Raw genomic sequence first — 27,162 nt, forward strand, 5'->3', positions numbered from 1 at the left:
TGCAACACATTTTCAGCTGGTTTATCCTGTTTTAATCAGTTACAGTTCTTCACATCCGGTATCATAAGCAAGGCTTGACAGCTGGATTGGCAACAATACAACCACGCAATTTTGCTGTAAATCAATTTTCATCAGTTTCTGAAAGCCATAAAAAAATTGCAACTCCGAAATTGATTAGCAAGGATATTTCAATAACGGATTTAAAAAAAAAATCAGAACAGCATATTTTCTTTCCAAGAAGAACAGCACTGAAAGCGTTTTTTCCTTGTTTTTCCATAAGGGCATCAAGAGCTGGATGCAATCCAGCTGACTTTAGACAAGAGGCAGGGGACATCCTGGACTGGTCATCAGTCAAATGACTAAATTGAAAGCCATGAATTAATTTTGATTTGGGACACTAGGGTCCTTTTTGTTCCGTAGACAGCAGCCACATTGTATTTTGGTCCATGCCAGATGAAAAACAGACAATTGGTCATTAGGAATCTGGTGGCTGGACTGTTCAAACCCGATCCTCGCCGAAGTGTAATTGGTTCCTTAATTCTCCAAACTAGAATGAATTAAATGAATAAAAGAAACCGTAAACCCAAATATTCCCATCTACATTTATTTAAAAAAAAACAAAACAAAAAAAAGGAACACAAAAACAACATCCAGTGTCTCCCCCTGAGACGGAGCAACATGTTTAAAAGCAAACAAACCAGCAAACTGTAATCTAGCAGCATCCAAATGTTGGAATCTCCAAAGTCATCATTTATATATTTAAATATATACTGTAGTCGTTTTTTTTTGTTTTAGTATTTTTTTTTTAGCCCTGCCCAGCTACACACTTTACAACATACACAGAGCTTTATCTCTCCTTAGTGCAGCAAGAGAAAATCCATTACCCTTAATAAAATAAACAACTTTAGGTTAAATAAACTTAAATAACAGTGTTAAATACAAGACACTTCTGTGGCCGATATGTACAGAAATCAAAACATTTGGCATTGTATTTGTGGTTTACTGGCGCTTGCTATAATGCTCTTGAATCCCACTGCATACGGACATATTTTGCTGTGATAAACTACACCGAGTCTCACACACAGCTACGCTCACACACACACACACACACACATACAGGGGCGCACTCACAAACACACACGTTTCTATCAGTGAGCCACAGACGAGACATGTTTAGAAAAGCCGAGAGGAACAATTTGATTTACACCCAAGAGTTTTAGGCACAATCTCCTGCTTTAGAGTACAACCGTTTAATGTTTGTGCTAACCTCTCCATAGTTTTATTCCTAACACAGTTTCATAACTACAACTTGTTATTGCTAGGACAGCGTGACAGTGACTGAAGACTACCGACAATCGTGTGTAAGGAAAAGCACCTTTGAACATCAAAACCGCTGCCGAAATGTGACACGTCATCACAACACTGACGCAACAAAAAGTGGAGTTGAGTTGAAATAACAAGGACGAAAGAGGCGCAGATAACCCCCCTTTCTTTTAGTCACTTAGGGAAACCAAAAAGTCTCAAGATGAGGTACATTCATTATTCCTCCGGGTGTACTTTTCACCCAGGAGTTGATTCCTCTTGAGTGTGTACCACTTCACAAAATCCTCTGCCCGGACCAGCTGTGACGGAGTGTGGAGCTGAGTACAGCTGCAGGTACAGTAGACTGACGTGACATACAGTGCGTAGGTCGGTTACAAGTTGACGACAGTAAATGAGCTTTACATTCCATGACCGTAAGAGGATCTCATGGAAGAATTCCTCTCCGCAGCCGGAGATGAGGGAATTTCCCAATAGGAGTCTCAGCTGGCGCGATGGAGAAACTGTTTATGTCACATACAGACGGCTATGCACTGTTTACGAGGAGGCCTGTTCACATAACGCGAGTCTCTCCACACTTGCACTCTTTCTAGAGACTCCACAACACAATGCACTTGTTGTGCAGTGAGCCTTCAGTCCGAGTTGAGTGTGCGGCGTCCACCTCGTTCGTCTCCATTTTCAGGGCTTCTTATCGATGCTGTGAAAGAACCACTCGGTAAACTTCCTGAGCTGAGCCGACGCCGTCTGGCTCTCCTCCTGCAGCCGCATGTTGTCCTGCCTCAGGTGCTGTACCTCCTCCTGTAGCATCGCCTTGTCCTCCTTTTCCTAAACACACACGCACATACACATTTTGGTCAGTGACCAAACACTATCCAGTTAGTCATGGACTTGATGTGTGTGTCAAGTCCATGTGTGAATTTTCACAAAACGTTATGGGAAGACTTTCTTATCAGAATAATGCTATGTGGATGGTATAAATGATACATCGGAAATTGCATAGAAGCAAACTAAAGCTGATGGAAACAAGTCTCCTTGGAGAAGGTAATAAATGGTAAAGGACTCGAGGGCTCAACTAGCGAACGTCACATGACCAAACTCAGATGAGCCGTGATTGGTCGTTGCCCGAGCCCCGAGCAACTGTGATGCCATTTTCAGTCGACAGCAAGTCTACAGTAATCCCTCGTTTATCGCGGTTAATGGGGACCAAAACCACCCGCGATAAATGAAAATCCGAGAAGTAGCGACCCCCACGCCCCTCCATGTATATATATACATGTACATAATATTTATAAGGCCAAATTGAATGGTATACATGCATGTAGAAGAATTTTTTAAAGTAATTAACATGACTTAATGCTGTATACTAACCGATTTAAACATGTATAAGTTATGTTAGTTTATGAATAACAAAAGACAGTTAACATAAAAAAAAAAATTGAAGTCCGCAAAAAGTGCGCAAACGGTCCGCGAGAAGCTGCGAAAGTCAGCAAAACAACAGCGAGTCACATAGAACAACATATACAGTACTGTACTACATGTATATGATTACTTAATTTATTTATTTATATAAATATGTTTGAAAAAAATCTGCAATGTACTGAAGCCACGATAAACGAGCTGCGAAATAGCGAGGGATCACTGTATCCATTTTCTGTAGGTTTTGTCGTCATGGCTGGGCTGGACACTGTCGCAGCTGACTCTGGGCACGAGGCAGGACAAACCCTGGACTGGTCACCTACCAAATTAGAGGGCGCACACAGACAAACAACCACTCACATGCTCATTCACAACGACGGACACATTTGAGTCTTCAATTATCCAAAGCCTAACCGAAGTATCCACATGCACCAACATGCAAACGTCACACAGGAAAGCCAGAGGCGAGATTTAAACCGCCTCAGACCCGCTAACCGCGGAAAGTAAGAAGTGCATAATTAAAAATTCTTAAAAAGAGGTGGATGAAAGCCTTGCCATTACAAACGGTTGTCATCATTAAAGGGAGATATTAACATTGCAAAGCAGCCTTTTTAGCTTGATAAAGGTGCACTTCCTCCCCATTTCGGAGTGATTAGAGGTGAGGAAACATGAAGGAAGGGTACAAAGGGGCAAGTAGCCTATTGAATGACAAGTTGCCATTGGGCAGAACCTCACAGGGCACTCGTGTGTCTATTCTGAGCTAGACTGCATGGAGATGGAGAGCAAACAGAACGATGAAACGCTGAAGCTATACATTCGATTTAGGGGATGCTACCTTTCGGAGGTCATGCTGCAGCTGCCTGAGGATCACCTCGAGCTGGTTCACTTTGCCCGTGAGTGTCGATGGGACGCTGCAGAGTGAAAGAGAGAACAGAAGAACAAAAAGTCTATTTGTCTCCTTTGGGGAAATTACTGTACTGCAGCAGACAAAAACAATACAGTATGTTTACATCATAAGCAACCACGCAGTGGACTGAGAACACTAAGAGTATGTACTAGTAAGTATTCTTTTGATTATCCTAAAACTCTAGGTTTGGTCTTTAACTACATAAAATAAAAAAAATAAAATCCAACACATTTTTAGGGATGGGATTTTCATTTTTCGGAGCAGTTTCTGGAATGATTTAAGAACTGCAAACATAATTGTATAAACAGCAGACACAACAGTCAGCAGCAGGGCATGTTGAAACTACATGCATACGTAAACAAACTATATGTAAATAGTTGAAAATAAAGTAAACAGCACCAATACTACCGGTTGGATGGTGACAACAACAAAGGAACACATATTTTGTAAACAATATACTATTCTATACATACAGTCTATCTATGCAGACATGAATTAGAACAAAAGCGGCAATAACAGGCAGTGGCAGTGAATGCGATAACTGTGCAGATTAGACTAAGTATTTGTACTGTAGTTACAAGTATACTGCAATACATTTTAGACACACAGTTAGTAAAGTACTACTATACACTATTCGTTCGTACGTACTCTGCGTCCAGAGCCGCTCCTTCCGCCTCCACAACCCGTCTGGTCAGCTCTCGAGATAGCTCCAGTGCTTCGGCCCGCTGCATATCTGTCATCGTGCAGAAAGATGCCACACGCTGGTCTACAGACATAATAGGAAACAAATTAGGTCAGAAGTTCAGCTATAAAAAGCACATGTCCCGGTTAAGATAGAACAACTCATTCAAGCAAAGTATGAAGCAAGGATTTTGTTTAAAAGGGTGTGGGCGGGTGGGGAGAGGGGAACATGAACTTTCTCGCACTCCCACAGAGTGATCAGGATGCAGACAATATGGAACAAGGTGGTAAAAAGAGCGTTGAGTCCAACCCACGTCTCAGAGTTTTCCTCTGGCAGCTGTTTGGTTCTTAATGGGCTGAAAAGAATCAGGCATGTTTCTTTTCCCGTATCAGGCTCTTAAGCTTCCTCAAATCCCACTGGAATAGCCAAATTTAGCATGTTATGCTCAGGACTGCTCAGTTTTTGGGGCATAATGCTCTTTTCTTCAGAAAGCAGAATCTCCATCCTGCGCCCGTGGTGTGAGACACAAGATAGGGGAATCTACATATTCACAGGAGAGATTAAGAAACCCCCCTATCCTTTAATGTAGCACTAATCCAGTCAAAGACAAAAAAGCTAATTGAGTCTGGAGGTGGATGCTCAGACGAGCGAGGAAAGGGACACCAAGCTTTCATTTACATATGAATGAAGATGTTCTTCATCTTCGACATATGTGTTTGAAAGACGAAAGACACAGAAGAGCAGTTTGTGGGTTTTGGGGATGTAGAGTCCATCTTCAACAGACAAACAGACGAAACAAACAGTAGCTATTGGATTTGACTGGAAAAAATATAGACAGTATATTACACCCGTGTGTCGTAATCGTTTGTGCCGTTTTACTGAAACGAGGCAATTGAAACGGAATATTTTTGTTGCTATGATGTAGTAACCCCCCTTTGTATCTGCTCTGCATGAGTGTCTCGGGGTCCAAGTGAGCATTGCTCTAAGCAGTAAAGCATACATGAACACGCATGGCACAACAAGAGCCACATTCTGCTCCTACAACAAGCCTGTTTGTACACGCCGCCTTTCGCATCCGATAGGGCAGCCTGTGACATTCGGCATCATCCTCACTGTTTCTATTCCACTTAAATGTTTTGCTGCAGGGCAATGCAGCAGAAAATGTATCAGTAAGGAATCTGAATCAGGAGTTCTTATTAATAATGACAAACGAGTGGTCACATGCTACATTGCCCGCTTCGGGGACTAATTCGGGGTTAGAGGGAGTTCAGGCATGCTGGCATTTCTGTGACAAATGGGGAATACTCTACAAGCGGGCTCGTAAAATGGTGAGAAAAAAAAAAGAACATGATGCTGACCATGAGGAAATGATGACACGTGTCATCACTTCTTAAATGCCATTAAAATGCTCTTTGATATGACAGGGACCAGTCGCTCTGACCATTATGAGAAGACAACAATTTATTATAATATGGGGGGGGGGGGTATATAATTTTCATGAGGGATATGGGTCATATTCTTCTTTATTCGAGTTGACAAATTTTAATACAGTACACATTGCAACCACCGAGGACAGGACAGGAACAGGATCATTTTATAATCATATTAGTATTTTTGTTGTTCAAGATCAGAACAGGTTTGCAAATGCTGCTCTGCTTTATGCATAATATAAGCTAGCAGAGAGGAGTCGAGCACCATCGCACTATTTTTGGTCTTAACCACACAACCAATTTCCATGAATCTATCATGCTGCAGAAAAAAGGCCAAAATCCACCTGGAGGCTGATTGCTTACTGAGTAGTGAGTAGTTGGGCTTGCAGTGTCAAAATAGGCTCAAGTTCCAAGCAAAATTGCTTGACAGGAATTAGAATGAGGCTCAGAGGAGAGGATACAATTCAAACAATTCCCAAAGGTTGCCTAACACTCTTCTAAACCTACACATGCAAGAGAGAAAGTTCTTGCAGATTGCAGACAGACAAACACATAAGCTAAGCAGCAAAGAGGGAAGGTGAGGTGGTGTCTAGGGGGAGCTAGCAGCTGCAGGAAGGCAGGTTACCTTCAAAGGCTTTTGCTGCGTCAACCAGGTGAGACCAGTCCAGGCCTGTGGCAGTGTCTGGGAGGGGCATGAGGCCCGGGTCGCTGAACTTGGACCTGTCTGCCAAGAAGCCGTCAGAAAACCAAAACTCATCTGCAGAGACAGGCGGGTGCCTGGATCAGTGTCTGGGCCTGGTGCTGAGTTTCAGGCTCAGAAACTGATCTGGAGTTGCCCATCAATTTGCAGCACGGCATATGGGAAGGGTTAGGGAAGGAGTGGGCATCGAGGTGGGGGTGGGATTTGGAATCTCATTTCTTGAGGATGTATATTAACAACAGCTGCCTTTCATATAAGCTTAGCTCAACAGCTCTTTAGAATCTGACATTTAAGTGTCTTGAACTGCAAAGTAACTTGAAAGACACAGAGTGTGCACAGCTGGGTGGCGTGACATGAAACCAATTTCTCTGCATAACAATTGGAAAACACTAAGAGAGGAAATAGATAACCTGTCAAAGTGAAAGTCCTATTTTGCCTTGGCGTAAAAAAAAAAGAAAAGAAAAAAAATCCAATGCAATCAGCAGGCCACCATTCCAAAGAGCCATTTCAAGAAGTATAAGATGGGAAGCGCAGAGAGACCGAGAGAGATCTTGAGCCGATGCTTCCGTTCTATTTAGCCAGCAGTGTGAGGGATTCGCTGTTTACTAAATTGGGCTATTTCAGAATGGAAAAAGCGAAACTGCTCGTCTTCACCACCCTTCAAAACAATCAGGAATCCATCAGTTTGACAGCTCCACAAGGCTAAGGAGCCAAGCACCCCCCCGCCCCCCTCCTAAACTAAAAAGCTGTTTTCTGAACAGCAGCGGCAGCCAGAGACAACTGAGGAATAATGTGGAAATGAGACATGAGGGACAGAGAGGGGAAGCAGACAGTGACTGATGAGTGAATGAAGCATCACGTCTAACACACACGAGCATGGAAACATGGACATGTTCACGTCGGAGCTGAGCTTGAAGACCCGCAATGGTGCAAGCAAGACACATGATACTTTTTAAAAACTAATATACATTCAAAACTAGCCAGCAGTGACAGCTGTCAGCTCGATGCAGACGGTGCAGCGAGCCTCTTGTAGGCATCACGCCACCTAACACACACTTCCAATTAGCTGGTGATGCCAAGGAGTTTTGTTCAAGTGTTTTGCTGGTGGGGCCAGTGGAATTGTTTTGATACAAGTGGCTCTTCAAACAAGTATCTATATGCTGACTCTCATCTGGAGCCAAGTCTCGCTATTGAGAAGAGGCACTTCAATAAGATGACTCGCTTGCTCAAAACCATGCAATTGTAGTAAATATTTGGTCGTTTTAATCAGTGTCTTCTCTACCAAGCTTGTACTTACTCCTCAGGTTGGACTGCGGCTGGTTGTGGATCATGCGAGGAGGCAGGGTGCAGTGGTAAGGTGGTGTGGTGCTGAAGAGGATGTCGTTCGGCATGGCTTGGTCCAGCATTGAGCTGTGGGAGCTAGCGTACGATGAGCCCTTGCGGTTGCTACATACACTCTCATCCGATAACGTCCGGTACAGGGAATGACGCGGCGACAGACTTCCTGTCACAGATAGCTGGGTGGAGCAAAGAAAAAGAACAACTTATCAAAAGGGAGTGTCCGAGAATCGGAAAGCACTTGGCGCTTTAAACAACAGTGGGTGGTGAAGGAGATAACAGCGAGAACAACAACAGTAATCAATGAGCAGCTTGGTAGATTACAACCAAAGTCAACATTCATCGTTTATGAAGAATGTAATGTATGCCTCAAAATCACTTGCAGTTTAAAAGTTAAGCAGTTTTGTTTCTCTACAGTTATTAAGCATTTTATGACCGTTTGAGTAAATTCACTATATTTTAGTTCAGATTAAAAAAAAATAAAAAGAATCGTGAATTCAAACAAATCAGAGCTTCTGTTCTGCTGAAATCTAAAATATACTACAACAAAATAACATAATGCAAGAGATGCTTCTAGCATCGGCTTTTATTAAGGTACTGCCAATAGTGCAGTCTGCGAAATCACCTTTTTGCTGAGCCGACTGCACACTTGCTCTCGAAGGCATATACCGTGCAAACTGCTTTGTGTGTGTGCTTGCCACAATACATTGAGAAAGGACTCTCACAGGCCGATGCAGTGATCACCATGCAAGGTTAAAGAACAACCACGGAAGGAGAGTGGGAAAAGCATTTTCCTCCTGAGGGGATGTCTGTTTGGGAAGCAATATTCCACAATGGATACATACAGAGTTTCAAGGCCATGGCCAGAATTTTGACAGGGATCTCTACACGCAAAACCACACAGCGCAACCCGATCCGTCATTGCTCCGTTTAGCTTACATAAATATTATTGGAGAGGCATCAAAAGTAGCCACAAATGATATGCAGGGCTGTCAGCCAGATGAGTAAATGTCGGCCTACAGCCTCCCTTCTGTAACCATCACTGACTGGCATCGACGCAAGCCAACACCCAGCCATCTCCATTTCAAAGACAGCGCTGTCAAAGAACACCGCAGTGCGAAGCTAACAAACTGCTTGTACATCTTTAAAGTGAAGAGACTGGAATTCAAAGGCGCTTACAAACTCTGCCTTATTGGAAGCTGTAAAACCCTGTGAAGTTCTTACTCATCAAAATGTTGACTAGCATTCAGAATTTTCCCTGCTGTGAAGCAAAAATAGCCTTGATTACAGCACACACAAATAGACTAAAGGTCAATGAAACCATTGGCGATAGAGCTTAAAGGGGAAGTCAACTCCAAAAGGTTTTTTATAATAATATGTACAATGCAACCCCACTAGTATAAACTCTGTATTGTGATTAATACTATGTTTGTGGAATATGAATTAGGCAAAAAAGGCACCTTTGTTTTCCATCTCAGAGGGAGGTCATTTTTCCACTCTGATGTCATTTTCAGTCAACAGCAAGAGACCAATGTATGTAAAAACAGGTGGATTTTACTGACTAATATTATTGTAAACAATATTTTTGAATTTACTTCCTCTGTAATGATTTACAGAGGCCAGATTTTACTGCCTTTAGAGCTTTGATCAGAAGAGGTGATTCCTGAAGCTGCTGTTGACATTGAATAGAAAACATCTTCAACTTGACACTTCAAAGTGTCGACTGGTTTGCACGTCCGTCTCACAGCTGCAGAGTTCATGGGATTGATTCTGGGTTCTGGGCTTTCTGTGCGGAGTTTGCATGTTCTCCCTCGGCCTGCGTGGGTTTTCTCCAGGTACTCCGACTTCCTCCCACATTCCAAAACGTGCACGCTAGGTTACTTGATGAGTCAAAATTGTCCTTAGGTGTGGCTGTGAGCATGAACGGTTGTTTGTCTACAGTATGTGTGCCTTGCAATTGGCTGGCAACCAGATCAGGCTGTATCCCGCCAACTGCCCGAAGTTGGCTGGGATAGGCTCCAGCATGCCCGCGACCCTCGGAGGATAAAGTGGTTCAGATAATGGGTGGATGGATGGATAATAGTTTAAGCTGTTTCCAAGTTCCAATGCTTAGCATCACTGCCAAAAATTACAAGGCTGTTTTAGGCTATGATGAATTCTTTAGCCCGTCCTCTTATCGGCAACACTAACACATCCACCTTCATTTATCTGACTTTTTCCTCAATGGACAAAGCCAACAAGCGGCATATGGAGTCCTTTGACGTGCCACATGGGAGGATGTGTTGGAGAACCACCTATTCAGTTGCCAGTTTCTTTCCCACGAGAGAAGCCGAGCGGTAGAATAAGCTGCAAACGGCCTTTCCTTTACGTCAGCTGCACAATCGCCAGCCTGTCTGTGGAAGGGACATCCCGGCGGACACCGTGGCTGCCAAAGAAAATCTTTCAGCACCTGCTCACCCATACAAAGAATGGCATCGGGTGGCTGCTGGAAGTGACACATGCGTTAACCTTTCCTGTATTACTCTCCTTGATTACATAGGGGCCCAATCACGTCACATTGTATGAAATTAGAAACAATCTGATGTTTTTTCCAACATTGTCATTACTGTAATGTGCTGATGATTGAAAACATTCACGCCCAACAAAAGAGCCGTATGTATTCCTTACATGGTTTATATACAGTAGTTTGGACATCTGGCCCAGCGCCCTCTTGCATGCATCTCCCTCCCAGATTGCTTTTCCACATGTGCACGTTTTCAGGCAGTGAATGTGTGCAAATAAAGGCTTGCAATCTAAACTTCGACTGCTTCTTTGGGTTTGTTGTTGAGCGCTTCTTAGACATTGAACGAAAATGAAGGGAAAGGACAAAAAGCAACCCGGACACATCTGTGTTCATTTTACAACAGACAAGTGCTGTTTGACAGTGAAAGGCTAATGCGCGAAAATATGAACAACTAATCAGTGCGCCAAGATGCTCTGTGCAAGGACAAGGGTGCGTGTCTTCCTCCTCTCATGTGGATTTTGTACAAGAATTGAGTGCCATCCCAAAATAACTCATTTGTGCATCTCTAGGGTCCCTTCCAGGAAGATAATAGATGGAGGACAGCAGGAAGGGTGCAGGGGGAGGGGGGTTGGTTGATGCAATTAATCGAGTCCGTAAGACCCAGCAACAGCAAACATCATTCCATTCTGCGCCTTTAATCCATGTCATCCCAATAGAGCAGACTCAGGCTCTGTTATAAATTGAATTTACCTGTCAATAGCAACCGAGATAAAGGCTGTGGTAGGGGAGAGGAGCTGTAGCCGCAGATGTTTGCTCGGCTTTTTCTGTCTCTGTGGTTAGAGGTTATCTGCACTGGTTCAAGCTCTGAATCCAGGAAAATAGCCTACGGGGCGTTTGCTCATATCTGAGCTTGATCCTTACAATGCTGTGTTTTCTCCTGTTTAACAGGTTCCATTTGCACTCACGCCACGCAAGATATAGTAAGACTAGTTGGTGGCCTTACCTTTTGACCCCTGCCTCCTCCTGGTGGACTGTCGGGTAGCATCATTTTCACGTATTCCTGCTTTGAAAGTCTCTGTAATGATTTTTCATCCCGCTCGGCGGCCTGGAGGCGGCAGGCGGCCTCTTGTGCATACAGTTGCCTAAAGTCAAAACAGAGGGCACACAACAGCAGAGCTCATCAGCAGGGTCATTCAAGCCACGTCCTGCAGGGAAGGCTTTGGACAAGGCAGCCTGGGGTCAGATATTGAAGAAACTATGTCAGTATCACACAAGGCAAGTCGGGTGGATTTGATTGAGCATGCCAACATCAGGCTTCAACAGTGTGTGAAGGAGCAGAACCGGAAAATGTGAAGAACACAGACAAGCACCGTGAGGAGGAGGGAGGCAAGGGGAGGGGAGAAAACCGGGGTTTGCAGATGAATGACATCCAGAAAGAAGTGCAAAAATATTAGACTCTGGAGGAGTTTTCAGACACCACTAGAGGAAGATGTAAGAGCTGCGGGACCTAGAAGAGGTGGCATGTTGTGGTTTGTGGACGGTTGAGGACATTCAAATGTTTTTGAGAGCAAACACTCAGATTTGAGCGACCTATCCGGTGAAGTCATCTCAAGTGAGCAGCCAGTGAGGATGATACAGTGTCAGCACTGCTCTTGGCAGAGTGTAAGATGGCTGCAGTGGGAAATTGCAACACACAAGCCTGGCTGCAACGCTTGCACATTGACACGTGCACGCGTGTTAAGAGTTGCACAGAGGGAGACCATTCACACGCCACAGCTCCCGCTTAAAGATTATGCAATTATTTGGGCTATACTTTGTAGTAGAACCATCTTTTGTGTTTTGTCCTGGTTCTTTACTGTGGACATTGATCAGTCACTATGACAGATGTGTTGCTCATTGTTTTGGGCACAAGTCTTGTGATATGAGTAATAACTATAAATGTATTCATTATAGCTTCAAGTAATACATCTGCTACCGCTGGCAATCGTGTAAAATAATAACAATAGAGTGTAATGTTTAAAGTATGTTAACCTGCCAAACACTCAACCACCTTGTATAATGATATTGTCATTATCCAGTTGGAACCTCACAGTGTAGTGGCTGAGGGGGTTGACGCAAGGACTTTTGGGTAAGCATTATGCTGCAGTAGAAATGTCACCGCCACTGATACACAAGTCATTAACCTCCACTTATAGAAAGCAGTAGTCTTGAGGGAGTGATGTGGCAGTCTGGGAGAAGGGAGGGTGCAGTGTGTGTGTGTGTGCGTGTGTGTCTGTATATATGGCGGAGGGTCACAATGGTTCAGAGCTCGAGCCAGAGGGTTGATTTCCACTGATTGTGTACCTTGCACGCTCAGACAGCATTTCGAGAAGGAGGGCTAACAAGCTCTCAGCTCCTCTGGAACAAGAAGGAGTTAGTGGAAGAGAAAAAAATGGCATTAGGAGCACCGTTACAAATACGGGCTAGTGTTGGAGCAGGTCAAGAGAAACGTCATTATGTTCGAACAATATCCGAAAAAAATATTACACCATTCATCAATAAGACAAGCTTGTGTTAAGGTAAAATAAATAATAAACAACCTAATGGGGAGGATAACTGAATTAGGGACCTTTTTCATAAGCCTGCAGAAGATGACTTCAGCACATGTGATCAATCACATAGCTCTTAAAAAACAAATTTTGTAGAGTAAATGAAATTATTTAAAATCTGGAGCAAGGATTTTCCTTTTTCTTTTGAAAGAAGCTCCAAGTTCATTTGATCATCAGTGAGCCTTTGTAGGGAATAAGCTTCAACCGGGTCGAGTGATGGCATGCATCTATCTCTCTTTTGCCTTCCCCATGACTATTCTGTACTTGCCATCCCATAGCAATGTGTGGATATCTCCTATGCATCCACAAGAGATCCGCTACATGTTCAGACTGGCAGTCCGCAGGGATCCGCCTTCTCGGAAACGATCAATAACCACAAGTGACATGTGCCAAGTGTATTATGTCCGCGGCTTCATTGAGCGTATTTATTCCAAAGCTGTCTGCCTCAATCAGGCTGTTTATGCACACTGGGAGTCCACTAGACAGTGGGGGTGCTTGTATTGGAATGGGTCTTGGATGTAGTTGTCATTAGTGGTAAAAGTCAACTGTACCCAATGATTCTCATGCAAAATCAAATTTCTTTCTCCATCTTGTTCACAAACACTCACCCACACTCTGAAATGTTGGGAGGTTCCTCTTTGCTGTGAGCATCGTCATCACCATCATTATCAGTTGCCTTCATTGGGAGATTGCCATCTGGCTGTGAACATGTCTGTTCACAAGCTTCTGAGCTGGGATCCAGGCCATAATCAGGGCCTGGCCCAGGCTGCGGCTCGGGCTCTGCACCTGAGCTGCTGGTCTGAGGGATGGTGTACACCTTGGTGGAGTCGGCGGACATACAATATCTGGCACCGCGCGCCAATGGACTGCCAGAGTGATGTGAGCCACTGAGCCATAAAGCAAAACAAAAGAAAACAAATAATGCAACTCAAAAGTTGACCATGCAGAAAAAGCAGACAAAAAATGATCAAGGCATAAAGAAACATGAGATGAGAAAATGACACTTCTAATTGAGGGGATACCAGCTGGAAGTATTTATATGAGAATAATACAGATGCTTGCGTTCTTATTGTCTTGCCACATAGTATACCCACCTCCAGTGCATACTTTTGAAAAAAATAAAATAAATAAGCGTCTACTGTATTCTCCCCATCTGCTACATGTGGTGGTGAAATCAGTAGTGGATATTGGTATAATATACTCATCAAAGTTGTATCTGTTACTGATTTCAAGTGCAATTTTCTCATGTGATTGTGTAATCGCTGTGTTGTACTGCAGAGCAGTGACAAACACTTTTGTGTTAGTGAAGACTAATGGTGGGCATGATACATTTGTCAGGAAAAAAAAAAGATGATTCAAGTCAAATAAAAATATGAGCATTTCCAGCCATAGCTTCAAGTCTGGCATGCTGTAAAGTGACGCCGGTGCTCTCCTGTTAATTAATATGCTGACAGTGTGAAAGATTACGATTTCATTAACAATGAGCAGTTTGTCCTCTAATGATAAGATACAATGCACAAAAAAATATTTCTTGGAAATAAGAAAATTGGACTATGATTCAAATTGAGATGTTTCATTTAAATGTGCTTTTTCTGGTTAACTTAAAACTTAAAGTTGGCATTAGCTGACAGTAGTTTCCATTTGCATATTCATGACCATCTGGGAAACACCCCTGCTGCTGCACTGTTGGTTCGAATGGTAAAAAACAATTACATGAAAAAGATGGAAAGCATCGGGGTGGTCAATGGTGCTGTGATGGTACGAACTAGTTCCTTATGCTGAATGTTATTCCAGATAGAAGAGTTGGGATAGTTCCCACACGCTACTAATTTGAGCATGTAATGCAAACTTAACCATGTAATGGATGCCATAAACACATGAGACCTCGGTTCTATCTCGTAGCTACTGTAACCACTGAGTGCTAGACTAGTCTTCTTCACACCCCTCCTCTTTCCCAGATGGGTAGCAGTCTAGTGAGGGGCATTTGGACAGGAATGTGTGGAAACACTTCCCTACATTGCTTTGGAATGACAACCGCTCCACCAACAATCCTCAACACAGCTGGATGAGTCAGTTCTGAGGGTCATGAGTAGAGCGCAAGGATGGGGAAAAAAGTCAAGCTACAGAGCCAGAAAAGAAAACATCCTCATGTCTGTGTGTTTGATGAACTGAATGGAGGGAAGGGGTTTTTCTTGGTGGCAAATGTAGCACGGGTATTGTATGGCAAACCACATAACGGGGAAACAGTTGGTATGTTTTATCTCAGTGGTCAGATCAATAACTTGACACACTCGAAATAAATCACAATTGACTCAAGTCATGGTCCAGAGTAAAACAATACCATCAAGAAAGTTTGAGTTGTTTATCCCCTTTTGTTCCTGGGCTTCCTCAAATCAATATTTTAAAGTGTTAAATATACTTGGCTGTGTTATAGGATGACCTCAAACTGGCCAAGCACAAAACACCACAAACATTTCATGGATTGCTCAACAATTCTGACAAATTTATCCAAGTAGATAAGACGTTGCATCATCCAAATTACATTAGGATAATTATATGACAATGCATTTGTTAGGCCAGAGATCTTGGTTTTAGTTGGAACAGGGGATGATCTTGTATGTTCATAACAGCACTGGAGTTCTCATCTCATGGCAAAAAACGTTCCTATGGCTTGATAGTGCTTTCCTTCATTTGATATGACATCAGAGCAATAATGTGGTTGTCGCCATCCATGCATTTCAACTTATTTCTACTCCTGTTTGATCAAGGTGTTATTTCATGTGTAATGACAACATAGTGCCATTTTATAGTGTTGGCCCTGCATCAGAAAGATCATGTTGGACTTCCAAAGCATTATCCACAGTCTGTAAGTTAACACAACATCATTGAAACCATTGTTCACCATTTGGAATTTTGACATTATTTTGTTCCACATAGCTGGTCAGTTGCTTTTTAGATCTGGTTACTGTGAAGGATGACTTGCATGTGATTCTCATTCAGGTTCATCAAACTATTCCATGGAGCTCTCGTGACCTCTATGGAGGCATCTTTTTTCTCATTCATTGTTTGTGATTTGCATTGCCTACTGAGAGAACTCTTTTCTTTTGCTGTTGTCTTGATGATGACAGCCTATTTTTTGCGAGAATTCCAACGAGATGAATGCATCAGTTTGAATGACAACACGTTCAGCTTATTTTAAAGTGTGGCAGGAGTACTCTTCGCGGTTCTATAAAATTTTTGCGAGTGTGAAGCCGACAGCCATCTGGCGAGTAATTGATATATGTATATGGAAACAAGTTAAATGCTATCTTAAAATGTCCATAGAAGAGGCATCCCTCCCATACAAAATTTCATCACTTCAGTCGATGCTAAGTCCGCAACTTCATGATGTTCCACTTGCTTTAAGTTGTCCACCATATGAAACTAATCAAACAACTTGTGTTACCCCACCAAAAACCAGTGCAATTAAATGTAATAATCATGTAATTTAGGTGATGTGTGATACCTCGATTGTGAAGAGATCTCGCTCAGGTCTCCGATGCTTCCCTCTGTCACATTACTAGCCATTAAGGCAGAAGCGTAACCCTGTGGCAGGTATGGTTTGCCATGGTCCTCTTCAGATACCCCGTCCTCATGGTGCTCTGACACCCATGGGTGTCCCAGCTCCCCCACCCTGCTCTGCATCAACACCCGAGCCCCAGGGACCATGCAGGGATTGGTATCGATGCCGCTATCCGTGGAGGCCCCTTTGATGTAAGTGAGACCCAGCATATCCGGGTCCATCAAGTCTCCTGAGCCAAAGTGCTTATCATCGCTGTTGCTGGACGCGTTGCTTGACAGAGTATTGCTACTCGAGTGGCTCGAGTTCTTATCGCCCATCTAGGACAGCAAGAGAATCACACATATACGGTGCATCAGACAAGATCAAACATTTCTTCCGAGTGTTCTAAGGCCACCAAACGGGAGTATTCGTCTCTTTATTACTTTCTTTGTCCTAGTTCTGCGGAAGTAAATGTCAGCCCGGTCCACCCTAAGTGGCCCTAGTTGGGGTAGCATATAACTTAGTTTGAAGTACTGTGACTTCAACTTAAATCAACAGCCATATCATTTATTTAGTTGACTAGTACAACAGTCTAAATATAATTCTTGATATTTTTTAAACTAAAATTAGAACATGAGCCATCATGTTTTGTTCAATTTGCTTCTTGAGAGACTGCAAAGTGGTAAGTGGTGGGGCAAATTAAAATCACACCATATTACATCAAAAAGACCTAGAGTAGTCTTCTTTTAAAAACAATGGCGAGCACATTGGGGTAAATCCTGTACAGTCCCAAGTGAATGTTGATGTAAAACCAGCTGATGTTTGAAAGCCTTGGTTCTTGTGAATGCATATACACAGCTGAGAGAAAGGCTATTGTACTGAATAGATTCAAGCTTCCGGGGAAATGTGTCTAATGAAAGAGGAAGAGAGGAGATAGGACATAACCAAATGAGCTAATGAGTGGAAATAGATCAATGTAAAGGGAAGCTAAAAGGGACAAATAAAGAATCAAAGTAATGCTGACCTTTACCGTGAGTCTGATCAGAGGTGAAAGGGTGGGTGGCTTGGACATTGTCACCCAAAACACTGCTCAGAAGTAATTGATTTCGAAATATGTCCATTACATGTCAAATCAAAAGAGACATCTGAACTTTTTACCCTGGAGAGCTTGTTGGGGGAGTCTTTGCTTCCTTCGCGCTGCTTCAAAGGGTTCAGGATCTTTGTGGCGGGTATGTGCCACTTGGCCTCTGCAGATGGGCATAAATCAAAAGTAGACAAAATCATCCAATCTGCACTACTTGCTTTCATGGTTGATTCGAGCACTCACCTGCTGACCTGGTCCTCTCCAGAGTGGGCTCTCGCTCCCTGTGGATGTCTCCATCGCCCCCTTGGACGTCTCCTGCATGCTCATGTAGGATAGGAGAGGGACATCTGCAGAGAAAAACATGAGGAAAGAGGCAGTGTGAGCATTGTATTCCACAAGGAGTAAGGCTTCAAGAGATTCTGCGGAGGTAATGCAATTAGCCTGCAATCACTAAGAGCCAAAACACTTGAGCTCAGAAGCAAACAAAAGACCTTTCAGATGACTCAGCATTACAGGAACTATCATGCTCTTGACAAAAAGTGGAGCCACTTTTTCCAACAGGGCGTAGAATGAAAGCTATCGGAGCAAAGTGGGGTTCCCTCTACTGCACTGCGGTCACGCAGCTTTGTGATTTATTTTTTTCCCCAGCGACCTACGCTGAAGATCAATGGACTAGTCAATGTGTCTTGTTCTGTTCTGCACCCTGTCGGCTCCGACCGATCACACCTCTTCGAATCCTTGCAAATTCAGTGCACGTTTGAGGCTGCTGATAGAAAGGCAGCAGTGTGGTGTCATGGTCTGTAACCTCTTAGAAAAGCAGTCTGCTCATATGCCAGTATCAGGTCGACTGCTTGGCCTGCATAATGAGCATGATGTGACATTTTTCAACACCATCCATCCATCATCTACCGCTTATCCGGGGCCGGGTCGCGGGGGCAACAGCTTTAGCAGACTTTAGCCCAGACTTCCCTCTCCCTAGCTACTTCTTCCAGCTCTCCCCGGGGGATCCCGAGTCGTTCCCAGGCAAGCTGGGTGACATAGTCTCTCCAGCGTGTCCTGGGTCTTCCTCGGGGTCTCCTCCCGGTGGGACATGATCGGAACACCTCACCAGGGAGGCGCTCAGGCGGCATCCAAATCAGATGCCCAAGCCACCTCATCTGGCTCCTCTCGATGTGGAGGAGAAGCGGCTCGACTCTGAGCCCCTCCCGGATGACTGAGCTTCTCACCTTATCTCTAAGGGAGAGCCCGGACACCCTGCGGAGAAAACTCATTTCAGTCGCTTGTATCCGGGATCTCGTTCTTTCGGTCACGACCCATAGCTCGTGACCATAGGTGAGGGTTGGGACGTAGATCGACCGGTAAATTGAGAGCTTCGCCCTTTGGCTCAGCTCCTTCTTCACCACGACAGACCGATACAACGTCCGCATCACAGCAGACGCTGCACCAATCCGCCTGTCGATTTCTCGCTCCCTCCTGCCCTCACTCGTGAACAAGACCCCAAGATACTTGAACTCCTCCACTTGGGGCAAGATCTCCCCCCCAACCCGGAGGGGGCACTCCACCCTTTTCCGACTGAGGACCATGGTTTCAGATTTGGAGGTGCTGATTTTCATCCCAACCGCTTCACACTCGGCTGCGTAATGCTCCAGTGAGAGTTGGAGAGCCCTGTTTGAAGGAGCCAACAGCACCACATCATCTGCAAAAAGCAGGGATGCAATACTGAGGCCACCAAAACGGACCCCCTCAACGCTTTGGCTGCGCCTAGAGATTCTGTCCATAAAGGTTATGAACAGAATCGGTGACAGAGGGCAGCCTTGGCGGAGTCCTACCCTCACTGGAAACGATTCCGACTTACTGCCGGCAATGCGAACCAAACTCTGACATCGGTGGTATAGTGACCGAACAGCCCGTATCAGGGGGTTCGGTACCCCATACCCACGAAGCACCCCCCACAGAACTCCCCGAGGGACACGGTCAAACGCCTTCTCCAAGTCCACAAAACACATGTAGACTGGTTGGGCGAATTCCCACATACCCTCGAGAACCCTGCTAAGGGTGTAGAGCTGGTCCACTGTTCCACGGCCGGGACGAAAACCACACTGCTCCTCCTCAATCTGAGGCTCGACTTCCTGACGGACCCTCCTGAGGAGGAGTGTGATCCCTCTATAGTTGGAACACACCCTCCGGTCCCCCTTTTTAAAAAGAGGGACTACCACCCCGGTCTGCCAATCCAGAGGCACTCTCCCCGTTGACCAGGCGATGTTGCAGAGGCGTGTCAACCAGGACAGCCCCACAACATCCAGAACCTTGAGGAACTCCGGGCGGATCTCATCCACCCCTGGGGCCTTGCCACCGAGGAGCTTTTTAACCACATCGGTGACTTCAACCACAGAGATAGGAGAGCCCACCTCAGAGTCCCCAGGCTCTGCTTCCTCCAAGGAAGGCGTGTTGGTGGAGTTGAGGAGGTCTTCGAAGTACTCTGCCCACCGGTTCACAACGTCCCGAGTCGAAGTCAGCAGACCCCATCCCCACTGTACACAGTGTTAGTGGTGCACTGCTTCCCCCTCCTGAGACGTCGGATGGTGGACCAGAATTTCCTCGAAGGCGTCCAGAAGTCGGCTTCCATGGCCTCACCGAACTCTTTCCATGCTCGGGTTTTTGCCTCGGCGACAACCAAAGCTGCGTTCCGCTTGGCCAGTCGATACCCGTCAGCTGCCTCGAGGGTCCCACAGGCCATAAAGGCTCGATAGGACTCCTTCAGCTTGACGGCATCCCTTACTGCTGGTGTCCACCAGCGAGTACGAGGGTTGCCGCCACGACAGGCACCAACCACCTTACGGCCACAACTCAGATTGGCCGCCTCAACAATAGAGGCACGGAACATGGTCCACTCGGACTCAATGTCCCCCGTCTCCCCCGGAACATGGGAAAAGCTCTGTCGGAGGTGGGAGTTGAAACTCCTTCTGACAGGGGATTCCGCCAGACGCTACCAACAAACCCTCACAATACGTTTGGGTCTGCCAGGACGGACCGGCATCTTCCCCCACCATCGGAGCCTACTCACCACCAGGTGGTGATCAGTTGACAGCTCCGCCCCTCTCTTCAGCCGAGTGTCCAGAACATGCGGCCGCAAATCCGATGACACGACCACAATGTCGATCATGGAACTACGGCCTAGGGTGTCCTGGTGCCAAGTGCACATGTGGACACCCTTATGTTTGAACAAGGTGTTCGTTATGGACAGTCCGTGACGAGCACAGAAGTCCAATAACAAAACACCACTCGAGTTCTGATCGGGGGGGCCGTTCCTCCCAATCACGCCCCTCCAGGTCTCACTGTCATTGCCCACGTGAGCATTGAAGTCCCCCAATAGAACAAGGGAGTCCCCAGCAGGAGTACTCTCCAGCACACCCTCCAAGGACTCCAAAAAGGGTGGGTATGCTGAGCTGCTGTTTGGTGCATATGCACAAACCACAGTCAGGACCCGTCCCCCCACCCGCAGGCGAAGGGATGCAACCCTCTCGTCCACCGGTGTGAACCCCAATGTACAGGCACTGAGCCGGGGGGCAATGAGCATGCCCACACCTGCTCTGCGCCTCTCACCGTGAGCAACTCCAGAGTGAAAGAGAGTCCAACCCCTCTCGAGAGGACTGGTACCAGAACCTAGGCTGTGTGTGGAGGCAAGTCCGACTATATCCAGTCGGAACTTCTCTGCCTCACACACCAGTTCGGGCTCCTTCCCTGCCAGAGAGGTGACATTCCATGTCCCAAGAGCTAGCTTCTGCAGCCGAGGATCGGACCGCCAGGGTCCCCGCCTTTGGCTGCTGCCCAGCTCGCATTGCACCCGACCCCTTTAACCGCTCCCACGGGTGGTGAGACCATGAGAAGGGGGACCCACGTTGCCTCTTCGGGCTGAGCCCGGCCGGGCCCCATGGGTGTAGGCCCGGCCACCAGGCGCTCGCCAACGAGCCCCACCTCCAGGCCTGGCTCCAGAGGGGGGCCCCGGTGACTCGTGTCGGGGCAAGGGAAAACTAGATCCATTTATTGCAATCATCATTGGGGTCTTTGAGCCGTGCTTTGTCTGGCCCCTCACCGAGAACCTGTTTGCCATGGGTGACCCTGCCAGGGGCATAAAGCCCCAGACAACTTAGCTTCTAGGATCATTGGGACACACAAACCTCTCCACCACGGTAAGGTGACGACTCACGGAGGGGATTTTTCAACACATCACGATAAAACAGATTACAGCGAAGTAACGTCAACCCACTGGTCTCTTTGGATTTGACTGGAGGTATAATTCATTTCTTTTATTTAATTTATTTCCAAACCTACCATTTTAATTATATAACTCTCTCCAAATTCATCAGGCTTGGATCTGACTCAAATTAGAGTCAGCATTTTTTATAATGGTTTTATCATTTCATTTCAGTGTTCTGAGAACAAAAGCAAAAAAAGGGTCTGAAATTACAAAGAAAAAAAGAAACACTTATTTCAGAACAATGACAATGATCTTCCAGGTAGACATTCTGTGTGAAAGAACAGTTTTCAGGCTAATTTAATGCTCCTCCTTTACTGACGACAAGTCCATTCTGTTTTATTAACTTCAGCCAACAAAGGAATTACCGGTACTATCTTGACTATATTGCTAGTTAGTGGTTATACTTGACAGCTTTTATCAGCATCAATGATAAAACAGAAAAACCAGCACGAGAAGGCTTGTTCTTTTAATAAATATCAGGTCAACGGACTCAATCAGGTAAATCATGTCTGTTCAAATTCTGTGCTGAATGTAGGCTACACATGAAATCTTTTGCAAACAAAAACCCACTTCTAATTGACTCTTCCCTCATAATAATAATAATAATAATAATAATAATAATAATAATAATAATAATAATAATAACATTCCACCATTACCATTTTGAAAAATTATATGTCCCATTATTAATGTAGCAATTAAAAAAATCAACTTTGATTATCACAAAACTCCAAATAACTCTAGGATTAAACAATGGGGTGCAAAAGCAGGAGCAGTTGCGTGGTCACATACCCATCATATCCAGGCTGTTGGGACCAGGAGCTGCTGCCACAGGGTCCTGGATCGCTGGAAGAGGACTGGTTACTGGGGGAGCTGCGGTAATGCTGGTCTCCCTTGTTACAGGAAGTAACCTGAGGATTCTCCAAATCCTGCATCATTCTGCAGAACAACAAAGGGCTCAAATCTGAGTGCATAATTATCCAATAAAATGCTGACCATGAGCACACCATGATGCCCTGGATAGTTACTGTATTAATTTAACCCTATGATTATTAATGAGGCAGATGTATTCCCAAACCATGCTGCATTCAAATACGGCACACATTTAATTAAGATCGTATTTTTAAAAAGTGTGTATTATCAATGAAATTCAATTTTGATTCGTGTCTTTCCTATGTTTGGTTTTTTTTCTTGTGCCTCATATCTCCCCTCTACTCCCACTCTCCTTTGGGCTGCGTCATTTGATGGTCTAGAGTGGAATCCTTTCTTTGTTTCTGCAATAATTGGCTGAGATGAGCTGTGTCGTGCTAGCGTCGCCGTCACCTCCTCTTCGGTGGGCCGCAGAGGTCCAAGGGAGTCGTACACGGAGTAAAAGAAAGAATGGAAAATAGAGTGCTCCCACTGACAGAGCCCGTGTGATTAGGCAGAGGAGGTGGCTGTTATCCCAGTACAGTCAGAACAGGCATAACCACAGGGGGTCATTTTGACACTGTGAAAAGGTTATCATGACTGTGGGGCTTTCATTAGGATGAACAAATCACTGCTTTACATGGTTGGATGGAGATACTATTTGGAAAATTAGACTGGTAGCTGCTATCCAAAAGAGACGCGGTGAAATCGTGGTGACGAAACTGTTCCATTCATATTCATGTGATAACCCAACACAAAAACACCACTTCATGAGTTTAATTTTACCATCCATCCATTTTCTATATAATTACACACTACCCTCCACCTGTATATAAGGAATGATTCTTGCCCTGGAAGAGGAATGTAGTTCTGATGTAAGTGATGCTTTATACATAATCAACTTTTAAAAATGACAATGACAGTACCTGGATCCATCTGGTAACTTCCTATCAAAGGATGTGCTTCGTGGGATAGCGGCCTTATGCTGCTGTAGGATCTGTTGACACTGGAGGCGGTCAGGACCCTGAGTGGGTGACCCTCTGGACAGAGGAGCTCCAGCCGCCGCGGGCACCCGATGCCAGGTGGTGTTCCTTCTGAAGGGTGTCTTGTACTCGCAGGGTGTGCCCTCACTGTCGACTTTGTACTCCACCATGGGAATACGATACAGCTCAGAGCAGCCCCTGAGAAGAAGTTCAATAAAGACAGTTCGTGGTAAGCCACGATTCTGTGGAATATGGAAGCAAGAGCATGAATTGTTAATGAAATAGTTGCTAATAATTGCTTCGGGTAAAATCTGTTAACAATTTACATTTTAACATTTATATCATTCATCTCATCAGAGATCTTTGAAAAAGCACTTGAAGAGAACCCACCGTTTATACTTCTGATGACCAATTAGCTAAGTGCTAATAGTTTACAAACTGTGCCTTACTGTCTGTTGTTTTTTTTTTCAGGTTAATAAAGCTACCCTGCAAAACGGGATGAGAGAGAGCAGTGAATTGGAACATAAATGTAAACATTATGCTAAAAGATGCTAAAAGGTTCTGCGGAGTTGAGGCTTGAGCTCAAGACTTGATTACAAATAACATGGAACATCAAAACCTTATTAACATGTAAATTGGTGCATGGTTAATATGAGAAAAATCTACAATTACCGGTAAATTAAAAGGTAATTTGCTGTGCATGAAAAATATTTCCCTATAAAAAATATAAATCATTATATTTCTCCTAAATATTATCTGCATTTGGCAATTGAAATAATATGGTTAATTTAACTGATGTAATACCGTTACTAATAAGTACAATTACATAGCTACAATAATGGCATGAATTATTATACCATGTGTTATCAAAATGCACAACAAATACTACCAAAAGAGAACAACAACAAAAAAGGTGAGTTGTTTACTGTTTTTTGTTTTACACATGTGATTGGATCATACATACACCAACGATTTGACTATAATATTAAAGCTGACAATCCAAGGGGCCTTTTCTATGGCCATCAAGATGCCATTATTGTGATTAGCAGAGAAAGTCTCTGAAATAGACAGACCTAGGAGGCTGGTTCATGCAACATTATTGGTGGAGTGTGAGCTACGCGTATATTTGGGAGGAGAGGGATACAGGGTGATGGGTCAGGGTTAACCATTCTGGATGTTTTGCAAGCTCTCCACATGCAAGCTTTCCACATCTCAAGCATGACCCTCATGATTGCACTTGCCTACCCCTCTAAAGTCTATTTTCCAGAATGCACTGAGGGTTGAAATCTATGTATACATAGCTGCGGTCACAAAAGCACAAACAGAGGGGCTTGAGGAGGGCTCATTGACTGATTGTGAAGGGGAAAAGTAATCCATGTAAGTAAGACGCTTTCATCAAACTGGGCCATGGCTGGCTGGCTGTTTACAACTGGGTAGTCGAGCGGGGATATGGGTGTCACATGAGCCAGCCTTAAAATCATGCTCCACTTCTTCCATCTCCACAATGTCACCCAGCTCACACCCATATGGCCAATGTCAACATCCCATTATCGTGAAGTACTGCAAGTGGTTGCAATAACATCCTCCAGATCATATGCTTTAAATAATTGATTGGCTTCATGTGTGGTATGAAGTGTGCATCGTACGTTTCACGTGTGGAACTGTAAATAATGGGTGACACAGCAGCATTTTACATTCTGTTATACCATTAACTGGAGAGTGGCGGTGGTGGTAGTGTAGTGGTTCAGATCACTCTCCCAGACTTAATCCTCTAATGCCGATTACCCCGTATTATGGACCTTGTCACTTTAGCGTTTTGATATCTGGAGCTCTGAGCAAGTGGTATAGAACGTAATGAATGAATAAAACATTTGCTTCTGTGTTGATTTACTGAAGATATTGAAATCTCTTATCGCTCAACTTTTTTTAATAGTGCTGGGTGGAGTTGAGGGGTGGGAACGGGGATGGAGGAAGTGGCGGGAATGAGGAAAGGTGTTAAATCCTCACCATTGCTACACTTCTTTCTCCAGGACTGCTAACACACTTATTACCTTGATGAAGTATGTGTACATGATAATGCCAGGTTGCCACCCACAATTGCTCCCTCAAAGGCTAAATGTGGTTAACAGCTTGTCAACGGCAAAAGGTCTCCGTTTTTGTTTCTGGCCGTGCTATTTGCACAAGAATGATTAAGAAGTGACAAGGTATGATCTAATGTTACAGCTCAGTGCCTGCCAGGCTCACAGTTGAAAACAACCATCAGCTTGGACCAGTGATTCTTGCTTTTGAAATAAATCGGGGGAACGGTCTGTCTCTCTGTGTGTAAATCAACGGCAGGAAACCAGCACTAAATCTGAGCTTTAGCATGGTGTAGGAAAAACAGACTGGTAGAAACAAATGACATGGTCAGCTTCCTCTCGATCTCCTAAACGTTTACTTAAAGGCTATATAGGCCTAACATTAACCACACTGGCCAACATGAGCTGATTATAAAAATATAACAAATACAATTTTTCCCCATGTTGTCATGTATTTCTTTGGAGGAAGTAATGTGACAGTTTCAAGCATTTTAAGTGACGTTGCCAAAACAACATTAGTCCTTACTTGACCAGTTTGGGGTAGGGGTGGGGGGGAGTGGCAATCAGCCATTGGCGCTTAACAAAATAGAATAAATGAGTGTGACAACAGGACCTTGGACCTCAGTCAGACAGCCGTCACTTCAATGACATAGCCAAGGATTGAAAGACATGCTAATCCATTCCCACAGTCCATGTCACAGCAAAGAGCCAGAGAGGTTATGACCTCCACCAGGCCTTTTTAGAGCATCATTGTCCTGAGGTTCATTAGGAAGGTGTGCTCCAAACTGAATATGTTTGCCAAAAAAAAGCCTCTCAATGATTTCTTTGCTAAGTGATCAAAAAGGAAAAAAGGGCTCCAGAGTAGAATGTGGAGGCATTAAGCAGCAGATTGTGAATGTTTTTGTTTAGCAGCGTTTCCTTTCACAGAGTGTCATCACAGCAAGTGAGAAATCCGGCTTAACTTGAGTCCAGATGAAAATCACTCTGATGGCACTTCAAAAGTAAAGGTCATGAGTGGCCAATTAAATATCGCAAGTAATACTGAATAGCAGAGGTCTGGAGCAGGTTGATCCCTCTTTAAATTTGAGATAAACATCAAATACGGAGATCACAGGAACCGATACAATAATAGATCAAATCAAATGGATTGCTAATGGATTCAACATTTTACAGTGCAATAACGGACAAGGCTCTTGTGCTGCTGCCCTGGACTCAAACCACATCTTGCCCCCAGTGTACCGAAACACCGTCCTATGTACAAATCAGGCCAGAGGCATATCTGCTTTAGATTCAGACAGAGTTCGAACAGTTTTAAGAATAAGCAGCTCCAAAACACTGACATAAGATCGACCTTGATAGGACAAGAATCCCAAATAAAGAGGCTATATAAACCCTCTCCTCCCAAATGACATTTGGTAAAGGAAA

At 44.4% G+C, this 27,162-nt stretch overlaps 1 protein-coding gene across 5 annotated transcripts in view; it reads right to left on the minus strand.

The window, feature by feature from the left end:
* Positions 1 to 211: 211 nt before the first annotated feature.
* The window catches only part of LOC127610358 (signal-induced proliferation-associated 1-like protein 2), an 87,449-nt gene continuing 60,498 nt past the window's right edge, over positions 212 to 27,162 (minus strand). For 2 of the 5 annotated variants that reach the window (XM_052080402.1, XM_052080401.1), the window contains exons 10-22: positions 23,603 to 23,857; positions 22,560 to 22,706; positions 17,753 to 17,856; positions 17,584 to 17,672; positions 16,390 to 16,763; positions 13,493 to 13,771; positions 12,640 to 12,693; positions 11,300 to 11,438; positions 7,753 to 7,972; positions 6,381 to 6,512; positions 4,292 to 4,409; positions 3,572 to 3,647; positions 212 to 2,145 (exon numbers count right to left, since the gene is read on the minus strand). In XM_052080402.1, the coding sequence (XP_051936362.1) occupies positions 1,999 to 2,145; positions 3,572 to 3,647; positions 4,292 to 4,409; positions 6,381 to 6,512; positions 7,753 to 7,972; positions 11,300 to 11,438; positions 12,640 to 12,693; positions 13,493 to 13,771; positions 16,390 to 16,763; positions 17,584 to 17,672; positions 17,753 to 17,856; positions 22,560 to 22,706; positions 23,603 to 23,857 (2,134 nt within the window). In that variant the 3' untranslated portion in view covers positions 212 to 1,998. The remainder of the gene's footprint in view (positions 2,146 to 3,571; positions 3,648 to 4,291; positions 4,410 to 6,380; positions 6,513 to 7,752; positions 7,973 to 11,299; positions 11,439 to 12,639; positions 12,694 to 13,492; positions 13,772 to 16,389; positions 16,764 to 17,583; positions 17,673 to 17,752; positions 17,857 to 22,559; positions 22,707 to 23,602; positions 23,858 to 27,162) is intronic. The other 3 variants (XM_052080403.1, XM_052080404.1, XM_052080405.1) reach the window with 3 other exon arrangements.

Source organism: Hippocampus zosterae, chromosome 11 (genome assembly GCF_025434085.1).
Source record: "Hippocampus zosterae strain Florida chromosome 11, ASM2543408v3, whole genome shotgun sequence".
NCBI classification, from domain to species: domain Eukaryota; kingdom Metazoa; phylum Chordata; class Actinopteri; order Syngnathiformes; family Syngnathidae; genus Hippocampus; species Hippocampus zosterae.